This window comes from Phragmites australis, chromosome 2, assembly GCF_958298935.1.
Source record: "Phragmites australis chromosome 2, lpPhrAust1.1, whole genome shotgun sequence".
In the NCBI taxonomy this organism is placed as follows: domain Eukaryota; kingdom Viridiplantae; phylum Streptophyta; class Magnoliopsida; order Poales; family Poaceae; genus Phragmites; species Phragmites australis.
The window spans coordinates 26,922,304-26,934,636 of NC_084922.1; the positions used below are offsets into that span (position 1 = coordinate 26,922,304).

Below are 12,333 nucleotides of genomic sequence, written 5' to 3' on the forward strand. Positions count from 1 at the left end.
GCAGGTACCCCCATAAAACTGTTCCCATTGTTTCTGTTACATGACAGTTGTTTGTGATCACAGAACTGGGTAGGATAACCATTTTCTGGATCATTAGAAGGAAAAAGTTCCAGGGACTTATCGTGGAAAAGAGCTAGTTGCTGCCTGATCTGATGAAAGCCTGAAGCCAGCCGGTTTGATTCAAAACCTGACAGAGCCTATATAGGTTCTATGCCGAGAACGGTCGGCATGGTAATGCTTTGATTGGTAAGGAGGTTCCATGATTCTTTCTGCACATGCCTGTTGGCTATGGCTACAAAATTATCTCAAAGGTGTATTGACGTCTCCATTTATTCTGTTATTATCCTGTGTAATCAGTATCGCCAAAAATGTTCCTGGCAGTGGTTTAGAAGAATCACATTAAGATGATTAGGGTCTGATTGGTTCCTCGCATGAGAGTAGCTTGGTTTGGCGGATGCAAATATATATTTGTAGCTTAGCTCGGTGAATCTATATCTGTTCATGCAAGTGAGTTTATTTATCAGTGTCATAAAATATTCTCTATGTAAGTAATCAATCATAGCCTCAATTTATGATATGCTCATACAATATTAGATTCGATTAATCAAATAGAAATTCAGTTTAGTCTGTTTATATATATAATCAATCAAACCTTTTTTTTTCAATAAATATAATTTTGATCAGTCTATGTATACAGTGCATGTGGACAAAACCCATGTGGGCTGTTATGAACCGACGTCAAGGATCAACATATGATCAATTAGTCATTAACTGTCATTGCATGTAATCTATGTAATTAGTGTGACTAATGAAGGTGCACCTGTTAGGAAAACCTATCTCCCTAACTGGTGCATTTGCCATCCCTTTACACAGTATATAAGTGTAAATATCATCATCAATAATACAAATTTTTCTTTCTACTCTCGATCTACTATCTCTCCATAGTTCTATTCTAAACATATTATCAGCACGATTGTTCTCCACTGAGCAACAGCAGAGGAAGCAGAGAGGCACGAAGGCCTCTCCCACACGGTGAGTACTTGATGGCATACTTGTTTTGCCCCATACATGGCATACATGCAACTTCCTTTGTTGTTGTGCCGCATCATCCACACCATCGTCGATCACGCCATTGTCCACGCCGTGGTGCTGCTCGTCGTCGGTTTGGCTGCCACAACGGTCCTCCACCAGCCATAACACCTGCAGCAGCTTCGACTGTCGTCTGGCCATCGTCCTTACCACCACGGGCCTATGGTGTGAGATCATTCACGATGGTGGTTCCCAACACGACGACGATTGGCTTCGGACCACCGCCTTTTATGGCAGCACGCCGGATTGCTATTCCTCTCTTCAACGCTCCAATGGCGGTGGTGTCCTCGGAGGAGGAGGAGGAGGATTCGGAGTTCACAGGGATGTACTCCCCAAAGTAAACCTCGCTTACTCCTCCAAGGGAACTCGCCGCACCCACTGCTCCACTTGACGACGCGACGATTATCCGCCGCAACTGGATCTTTAGGATCCATTGCAGCAGAAGCCTCCCTGGAGCCATGGCGAACTACGACCCCTCTTCTTCTATCCGTGGCTTCGACCTCAACATACTGGCCGTGTCATCTTCTTTCGCACCGGCCTTCATCGACTCCAGCCACGATGTCGAGGAGACGCTCTCCGACGAGTCATCTACCTCGGCCTCTATTGAGGACGCACCGTCCACCTTAGCCGACGATATGATGGCGTCACGACGTGGCTCTCCAACCTTGATTGTCGGGTCTGCTCACAGTGAAATAGTGGCTGCCCCTTGTGCTCCGACCCACTGCATCCTCCACTGCTTCGCTACGCGGTCGCTAACCGCCGTCCGGGCCTCCACCCAAGGTCGTGGGCCTCTACGGCCTCTGGCCTCCCCTCCGATGGCGCCTAGGCGCGCTCGGGCACGCGTGCATGCTTGGGGAAGGGGCTCTTGGGCTCCTTCATGCGTGCGTGTGATGGGGAACAGGGTGGTGAGCCCCCAATGTTGGCGTCCTCACCGGCACCATGAAGAAGGCAACGGATCTGACGCCTGTGTCTTGTCTCCCGTCTTCTCAACGCTGGAGTCCCGGCTTCTCAATGCCAGTGACGCGACCCTCCTGGATCTGACGACGCCCACAAGGCTCGGCTCTGACCCCTCTCCGTCGACACGACCTCCACGCAAAAACGGTCTGGCTTGCTGGCTCTCCGGTGACGGCCAGACACGACACTTGGAGGCACAACCTCCATCCTAGCAGTCGATGCCCGGTCCGATGGCTCATCGGCTTGGCTTTGGCCAGTCAACAGAGGCGGTGGCGGCTTCAATAGGGGCGGTCGGTGGCCGGTTAGCGACCCTAACCGCTGGCCTCCCTCTCTGTTTTATATGGCGTGGGGAGAGAGAGCATGACCGGGCTTTGGGCTGAAAGGTCTAAAAGGCTGGAGCCCAAGTTGTTTTGGCCACATGCCGAAATCTCCAATGGACAAGCACTTTTACAATGCCCCTGGGTTTCTTTATTATTAGAGTCAAATCCATAATTTACTGTTTACAGTACTGTCAATTATGTTTTCAGTTTTATCTAGAAATTTGATATGTCTCATGTGTTTGCTAATGTGCGTACCCAATTTGAGTATGAATTAAACAAAATCCACACTATTTTGGTGATTACCTTCAAAGTGTTAGCACAAGATTTGTATAACACAAGGCACTAGGATTCATGGCATCTACTGCATAGTTGCAGATTATGCCTCCACTATTGAGAGGTTTACACCATTTAGGTGCATATCTTTAATGTGTTAGCAATATAATTTGAGGTCTACACTATATAATTCAAGTCTCAACTTGACTTCATAAATTTTGCATTATTACAATATTATCATGATTCTTTAATTTTCCCAAATTGTAAATTCATTAAATCATTGGTCAATTTGTAGGACAAAATGTCTAACGTTGAGTTGGACATACTCGAGTTAGATGGCAAAAACTATCTAACATGAGCAATGGACATGAAGATAAGTCTATCGTCTCGTGGACTCATAACGACGATTAATCCTCCTCACTGGGAGATCCACCACTTCAAGATCAAATCAAGTTTGATGTTTTATACTACATAATACACCATCTTCATCCAAATTTAAAATCTGAATACTTGATGGATGAAAATTCATATGATCTATGGAACTCGCTCAAAAAGTGATATGAACAACAAAAGGAAGTTATACTGCTTGAAGCACAACACGAGTGGTCTAACATTCGCCTCCAGGACTTCAAGTTCATTAGAGAATACAATTATGCTATTTATAAGATCTTCTCTAAGTTGCTATTTTATGACAAAGTTCTAACAAATGTGGAGAAAATTGAAAAAACTTTGCGTACAATGCTTCCTGCCCAACGGGTATTGCAGCAACAATATCGTGCTAGGAATTACCAGCACTATTCTAAATTAATTCACACTTTACTTCAGATCAAAAAGCATGATGAACTTCTTTTAAAGAACCATCATCAACGCCCTACAGACACTGCCTCTTTACCTAAAGTAAACTCTAATATTCAGAATATCAAGAAGTTTAACGGCAATAAACGCGGCCCAAAGAACTTCAAAGGCAAAAAGAACCGCAATAAGAAGCAAAAATTCCATGGACACAATAAGGGGACGGGCATGACAAATTTGACATTTGTCATAAATGTGATTGCTACAACTACACAACTAAGAAATACCGCACGCCAAAACACTTGATTGATCTCTACCTTTAAGTCCGTCAAACAAATCCAACCAGCTCAAGGCGAAAAATATGAACCACATTTCAATCTTCATCGCGACACCACCAGGAAGGCCAGTTGTTCCCAAAGCATTCCTCCATAACCAAACAATACCATCACAATACAGCATCAAGAGGACCTTGAGAGCACGAATAACATGATCGTGGAATTTTCTTCCAACGACTTATTTAGAGACCTCAATTAGGCTTCCAATTTATTAGATATTGTTATATCTATGTTTTACATAGTGTTGTAATAGATTGTTGTCATCTTATACTATATTGTATACTCCAATAATGTATCAGAATATTGCTACTCATATATATATATATATATATATATATATGAGGAATTTCACTTAAAATTCTCCATTTCTATATATAGATGTCTACAGAGGATAATCCGATGGAAGAGAAAATTGCTTAGTGGATAGCTATACGACTAACTCTATACTTAGGGAAACAAAATATTTTCAAAAGAAAACCTTTGTATAGAATATATCTTTGTATATATTCTATATTATTAAAAAAATTATGAAAACAAAAAAGCTTGAACCCAAGTCCTACAGTGATGAATATAAGCGCAATTGAAATTCCTGGGGCCCATACGGGGATGGAGCGACAGAAGTATGGAAATAGGATAAGGTAGCGGCTCTTAAAAAGAGTAAAGGAAATATTTTGACAATCGCTGGATGCGATGCTATGATTGTTGGCTGTAGTCACGCCATAATCACTGTCCCTATGGGTACTCAAATAACAATCAATAATGCACTATTGTATCCCGATTCAACATGTACCCTACTAAGTTATAGAAATATCCGTCAAAATAGTTTCCATATTGAAACCCATGATGAGAACAAAGATGAATATCTCCTCATTACAAAAAATAACGGATGTGCCAAACAAATACTACAGACAATTCCCTCTTTATCTTCAGGATTGTACTATATATACATCAAACCAGTACAACATGTTGCATATAAGGTAATTTTTCAGAATATTGACACATTCCAAATATGGTATGATCGCCTTAGTCATCCTAATGTCGAGATGATGTGAAAAATTATCAGAATTCAACTGGTCATGGCATGAATATTGCTAAATTCTCACAATCTTCAGATTTTATGTGCACTGCATGTGCTACAGGGAAATTGATTTTAAGACCCTCTTATCGTAAAATCTGAGCTGAACCACTCAAATTCCTTGAATGCATTCAAGACGATATATGTGGTCCAATCCAACCATTAATTGGACCGTTCAGGTACTTCATGGTTCGCATTGACGCATCTACATGATGGTCACATGTGTGTCTTTTGTCCAATGAAACCATGCGTTTGCCAAAATAATTGCTCAAATTATTAAATTACGAGCACATTATCCTGAACATAGGATACAATCCATTTGAATAGACAATGCGACTGAATTCTCACGTGCCTTCAATTATTATTGTATGGCCCTTGGAATTCTAGTCCAGCACTCAGTACCATACGTCCATACTCAAAATGGTTTGGCCGAATCTCTCATCAAGAGAGTTAAGCTCATTGCACGACTATTATTACATAATTGCAACTTACCAACTTCATATTGCGGTCATGCAGTCTTACATGCCACTGACTTAATTCAATTGCGACCAACTGTATATCACACAGTTTCCCTGCTGCAGTTAGTACATGAAAATCCTCCTGGCATTTCCCATATGCGGAAGTTCAGTTGCACTGTATACCTACCGATCTCACCACCGCAGCGTACATCAATAGGCCCACACAGGAAATTGGGATATACGTAGGGTATAACTCTCCGTCGATCATAAAATACCTCGAGCCCCTCACAGGGGACCTATTTACAGCCCGGTACGTTGACTGTATATTTGATGAGGAACATTTTCTGGCATTAGGGGAAGATTTCAAGTACCAAACAGAATACCAGGAAAGCAATTGGAATGCCATAGATATTTCCTCCTTAGATCCACATACTAAGAATATGAACTCCAAGTTCAGAGAATCATAAATTTGCAACATATTGCAAATAACCTGCCAAATGCATTTACTGACAACAAAGGTATTACTAAATCCTATACTCCTGCTAGGATTGTGCCGGAAAGAGTGGAGGTAAAAAAAAACACTCAACTCTCAAATCAAAATAAGAGGGGGAGAAGTATAGTGACAAAGGATAAAGCTTCTTGCAAGCTACCGCGGAAATAGAGCAATCCTTCCTCCAAAATAGTAAATGCAAATCAACGTCGAGTTGAACGATACCCAAGGCCTATGAATACTATATATCCAGTGGATGTTTAACATCCACATCCTAGATCAACTGTGCACACAAATACTGATGCTGGGACATCGAAACACCCAGACTTTATCATAATGGGAAATCATGATGAGTCAGAAAGGGTAGATAAAATTTTCATCAATTACATTGATTCTAGAGAATCATTTGACAGAAAGACTACAATTATTGACACTTCTCCGTAAAGATTGCAAATGACCTTCTCAATGATCCAGATCCCAAGACCATGGTAGAGTGCCACAAGCGCTTAGACTGGGCATAATAGAAGTATGCAATCTAGGCAGAATTGCGCTCGCTCTCTAAAAGAGAGGTATTCCCATCAATAATACATACTCCTCGTAACATTTTTCCTATGAGATACAAGTGGGATTTCGTCCACAAACAGAATGAAAACAACGAGGTAGTGAGATATAAAATGAGGCTTGTAGCACAAGGGTTCACGTAGAGACACAACATTGATTTCAATGAGATCTATTCTCTAGTAATGAATGGAATCACATTCCGATATCTAATTTTATTGGCAGTTCAAAATCATCTATCTATGCAGTTGATGTATGTAGTGACCACATACCTATATGTGTCACTTGATTCAGACATATATATAAAAGTTCTCGAAGGACTAGACATTCCGAATCCAAATGTAAACTGCAACATGTATTGTAAAAAGCTTAAAAAGTCACTATATGGCTTAAAACAGTCGGGAAGAATGTGGTACAACCGACTAAAAGAATTTCTTTTACAAAAAGTGGATTCCAACAATGATGATTGCCCATGTATATTCATAAATAAGTCCTCAACAACATTTTGTATTATCTCTGTCTATGTTGATGATCTAAATATCATCGGAAATACAGAAGATATAGATGAAGTACACAATCATCTAAAGACGGAATTTGAAATGAAGGATTTGGATAAAACCAAAATTTTCTTGGGTTTACAACTTGAGCATCTTCCTTTAGGTATTCTAGTACAACAAGCCGCATATACCCAAAAGATATTGGAGAAATTTAATATGGACAAATCATATCCATCCAAGACTCTCATGGTTGTTCGATCTCTTGATATGGAGAAAGATTCATTTAGACCATGGGAGGAAGAAGAAGAGATACTGGGATCCGAGGTTCCTTATCTCAATGCCATTGGAGCGCTTATGTATCTTGCAAATTGTACTAGACCTGATATTGTATTTGTAGTGAACTTACTACCTAGGCATAATGCTGCTCCAACTAAACACCATTGGGTGAACTATTGGGCAGGAGTCAAGAATATCTTTCGATATCTCTAAGGCACTATAGATCTTGGTCTTTTCTTTCAAAGAAAACAAGATATGAATATGATTGGATAGACTAATGCTGGCTATTTATCAAATCTTCACAATGCCAGATTACAGACAAGCTTCGTGTTCTTACACGGTGGAACAACCATTTCATGGAAGTCTTCAAAACAGACTCTAGTGGCTACATCCATAAATCATTCTGCAATAATTGCATTATAATGAAACATCACGTGAATACATATGGCTTCATAGAATGATAAACCACTTACAACAATCATATGGTATTGGTACAATTGAATCACCAATAATTATCTATGAAGATAATTCTGCATGCATTGCTCAAATACAAATATGTTATAAAGAGCAATATAACCAAACATATTGCTCCTAAAATATTCTATCCTCATGAATTTCAAAATAATTGGGAGATAAAAATCTTGTAAATTAAGTCATGTGATAATCTCGCTGATTTATTCACTAAGTCCTTACCAGCTTCTACATTTCAAAAATATATTCACGGAATTGGTATGCGACAACTGCGAGATTTACAAGGTTCAGGGGAGTTGATCCCTGAATGATAACCTACTCATATTATATTGTACCCTTTTCCTTTATAAGTTTTTCCTATACGATTTCTCATATTTAATAAGGCAATATCTACCTTATTCCTCCTATTTTTCTAAGAGGTTTTCGAAGGTTTTAATATTATTCATAGATCATAGTTATTGTTCTCTAAACTCATCAATGAATTTTTTCTATTTAGGTTTCTCATATGAGTCTCAATGAAGCAATAACCAATATATGCCATATCATTTTCTTCTTATTTTTTCTATTGGGTTTTAAAGGAGTTTTAATAGCATATCAACGTATCAATATATTATTTTCTCCTCATATTTTTCCTACATAATTTTAAAGAAGTTTTGAACAAGATATTTACAGCTAGAATAATTGATCAATAAGGAGTGTTATAAACCGACGCCAAGGATCAACATGTGATCAATTAATTATTAACTGTCATTGTAGTTAATCTCTATAATTAATGTAGCTAATGAAAGGGCACCCGTTAGGAAAACCTACCTCCCCAACGCCCCAACGGGTGCATTTGTCATCCCTTCACACAATATAAGTGTAAACATCCTGATCAATAATACAAGCTTTTCTTTCTACTCTCGATCTACGGTCTCTCGACAGTTCTATTCTAAACACGGGTAACAAATCACACCTTACAAGTGCAGTGTCATGTTTTCGGACACATATCTGTTTTCACACGTACCTTGTGCTGGTGCCAATGTCGGGTAACATCTAAAAAAATGTCAGGTAACTCAATGAAGGTGCCAAATATATGTTCTTTAGGTCACCCAACACCCACCCGGGTCCCACGAAGGATTCAGGACAAGGTACAGAGGCTTGTCTAACCATTTTCACCAGCTCAGTTGTTGGGCAGATGGATCTGCCGTTGAGCTTCCTAGGTTCTCTGGTTGTTGACCTCACTGGACATATTTCCTGGGGACATCTCTTCTCATCTGCATCCAGAACACTGTCCTATTTCTACTATAACTCTGAAGAGCGACGATAATAGTATTGGAGAAAAGGGTTGCCGTTGGCTGTCTGATGCATATAGGTTGGCTTCTGTCTATACATATAAGTAACTTTAGCCTGATCAACTGCTTGCTGTTTATGCCAGGGAGAGAGGTCCATATGGCTGCAAGAGGTTTCAAGAGAGTTTCGCACTGGTTCCCACGTTCATCCACAGGCCGCCAGGAGGACGATGAAGACAGCAACGAGAGGAATGGCTTGCTTAGGAGCCACTCGGATCAGATTGTGCCGGTTGCAGATTTTGGTGAGGAACACAAGGCGCTAGCTCTTCATGTTGAACCAAAGGTGAATTTGTGACGCATTTTCTGGTGTTATATTTTATTGTCTTCGCCAATAATATTTTTTCTTGAACTGCCCAGACCATAGCACTGAAGGTGTCCATGCACTGCCATGGCTGTGCAAGGAAGGTTGAGAAGCAAATCTCAAAGCTGCAAGGTAGGTGATGAACACGGTACACTCAACTGCTTATCTTTCTACACGGTCGCGAAAAACTACTCTGAATTCTCTCTACTGGACTGTCTGCCGTGCACAGGGGTTGTGTCCTTCAAAGTGGAGCTGGAGATCAAGGAGGTGACTGTTGTCGGAAATGTTAGCCCCACGGAAGTTCTGGAGAGCATATGTAAGGTGACGAAATATGCGGAGATTTTGGCGAGTCCCTAGTGATCCATCAAGTTCCGTGATATACTCGTGAATGTGAAATACATATTATCAGATAAATGCTGTTTCGTAGCAGAAAAATACCGTGACTCTCCTTGCAAGAGAAATAAACCTTTGATCTCAGTCCCACTACGTGAAAAAAGCACATCAATAACAGGTGATAACTGAGTGACGGGTAACACATCCGTCACTCTGAACACGTCATTAATAAAAGATCATTAGTGATAGATCATAATAATAACTCGTCACTAACGTGTGTCTCCTATGCTTGGCAGAAACACATTAGTGACGGGTTACCCATAACCCATCACTGATGTTAACACATAAGTGACGGGTTATAGGGTTACCCATCACTTACGTGTAGGTCATAAGAGACGGTTAATGGTCTTCACTCGTCACCGATGTTTGTCTCCCCTGTGCTGGGGAGAAACACATCAGTGATGGGTGATGAGGTTATCGTCACTTATATGTACATCATAAGTGATGGGTAATGGTCTTCACTCGTCACTATTGATCTCACCCCACTGTAGGTTTTTTTTTGTTTCTTGGCTTCATCTTGGTGTATAACCAGAATTTAGCAGTCGTCTTCTCCCTGCAAACAACAGCAATACATCCATATCGACAAACACATTTATATAAGAACTCACTTCATCACAGAATCACAAATTTTACAAAGTTTTAATCAATTCATCACAAAATCATAAGTTATAAAGTTATAATCACTCCATATTATATAAGACATCACAGTCTAGGGTTTCTACAGTGGAACTCATCGTGTGGGTTGGTGACTTTAGACATTATGAACTCTGCGATCTGTTGTCGAATCCTAGGAGTGCACCGTCGTCGAAAAAAGAAGCATCATAATCCTGTATAATTTGACGCGTAACCAATTTCATGTTATCATGAAGTTAAACTAATTACTGAAATTAGTTATGAATAATCTTGTATTGAACTTACATTGGGTGATTTGATATCCTTTGCTCGGATCGTGATTAGGAGTATGTTATACACAACATAGAGTTTGCAGGTGTTGTCAGATGGATGTTGGTAGTACTGCAGATTTTTTCTTTTACTATTAGATCAAAAGGAAGGTTGTAGATCGATAAAACAATATGCGATGTGCTATGTGAGGTACTCATGTTACCGAATGGATTCATGATATTTGTGATCATAGCAAATATAATATTTCTCAATTCTTTAGCGAACCAACCAAATGTGGAATCAATAGTTTGCCATTGAGTGAAATCTGCCGATGCTATATCATTGCATCGTTCTTATGACCCTCTTTATGCCAACACACTAATTGTATATGTTTGTTCCAACATGTATAATTATGTTTAAATTCAGGCATGACCAAGTGTGCATGGACATTGCCTAGTTTCGGGAACTTCTTATTATTTCTGCAATCACGACATGGATAATGTATTGTCATTTTACCCTGATCTTTCATATCTGCCAACACAATACTCATGAAATACTTCACCCCGCTTATTTACTCTGAACACGTCTGGGTCTCAAGGTACACCCAACATTTATCTACCATCTATAATGTAAAAATATTCATTCTTTATTAATAATTACCTTAATTATGTGATGAAGCACGCGATTAAAAATTCTATACAATTACACTAGATCTGTAGCATCTCGCGGTAGATTGGACAAACTTAGTATCAAATTTAACATAAATACAACTCACTTGTACTAAGATTTTGGATAAAGATGTAAAATAGTTTATTACAACTCAAAGCATAAAAATATACCAAATATGGGTTAGAGGAGGAGGAAAGGGGGAGATGCAAACCTTTAATGACCTAGCAATAATTCAAACTTTAAATAAACAAGATATTAGAGAGTTTCTAGCGGAACCGAAGAAAATCACCAGAAGTTGGTGTCAAGACCTAGCTCTATAACTGCTAGGCGCGCAGTAGCTGGCCAGCTCTAATAACAGAACTGAGTCATCAGTGACGGGTCGCAACATCACCCACCACTAATGACAAGTCATAAGTGACAAGTGATGTTAAGATCCGTCACTAATGAATGGCCCAGGGAAACCCGCCACTAATGCCAGGTGATAAGTGAAGGGTCGTAATTTGACCCATTAGTGACTAATGTGTTATACATTAGTGACGGGTGCAGTTACGATCCGTCACTAATGTCATCAGTGACGGGTCATAAAATTACCCATCACTGATAACCTATTATCAGTGAAAGTTCATGGTTTGATCTCCATCTAAGATTACATAAGTGACGGATCGTAGAATAACCATCACTAAGTAGTATCTTCTTCGTCTATTTTTCTAAGTAGTGTCCAAAAATGTGCAGAAGCTATATTGTCCGGACTCTGGACTAGGGAATAGGAAAAAAAGTTGTAGCCAGACTAGCCTAGCTACTGGAGATGGCACTTCACTAACTTTTCTAGTGTCATTCATTCATATATCATGGTACATATTGTACACAAATTCTAAATTTTGGTGGTGGCGACCTGCGGATTCAGTTTTGTGGGGTTGCCGGTGGGGGCACTCTTAGGGTTTGTTTGGTAAATTTTTCTAATTTAAAATTTTTTGGGAGTAATTAATTGGGAAAGTGATTCTGTGTCTAAAAGTGATTTTCTAGTGATTCTTTAGCATAAACTGTATACAGTAAGTGATTCTGTTGGGAAAGTAAATCAGGGGAAGCTGATTTTTCAGCTCTTAGCATCTAGTTCATTTCAAGGAATCATTCTTACGTATGGATGAAAACGGACGAGATAAATCCCGTCC

The 12,333-nt window shown here is 39.8% G+C and overlaps 1 protein-coding gene across 2 annotated transcripts; it reads left to right on the forward strand.

Annotated features, from left to right (window-relative positions):
- The first annotated feature begins 8,843 nt into the window (after positions 1 to 8,843).
- On the forward strand, positions 8,844 to 9,701 carry LOC133909967 (protein SODIUM POTASSIUM ROOT DEFECTIVE 2-like). Of its 2 annotated transcripts, XM_062352496.1 has the most exons (4): positions 8,844 to 8,942; positions 9,006 to 9,202; positions 9,277 to 9,352; positions 9,450 to 9,701. In XM_062352496.1, the coding sequence occupies exons 1-4, from the start codon at positions 8,933 to 8,935 to the stop codon at positions 9,575 to 9,577; spliced, it is 411 nt and encodes a 136-aa protein (XP_062208480.1). In that variant the 5' UTR covers positions 8,844 to 8,932; the 3' UTR covers positions 9,578 to 9,701. The 2 variants fall into 2 exon arrangements, with proteins under 2 accessions (XP_062208480.1, XP_062208479.1); XM_062352495.1 differs by having other exon boundaries at positions 8,854 to 9,202.
- Positions 9,702 to 12,333: the final 2,632 nt, after the last annotated feature.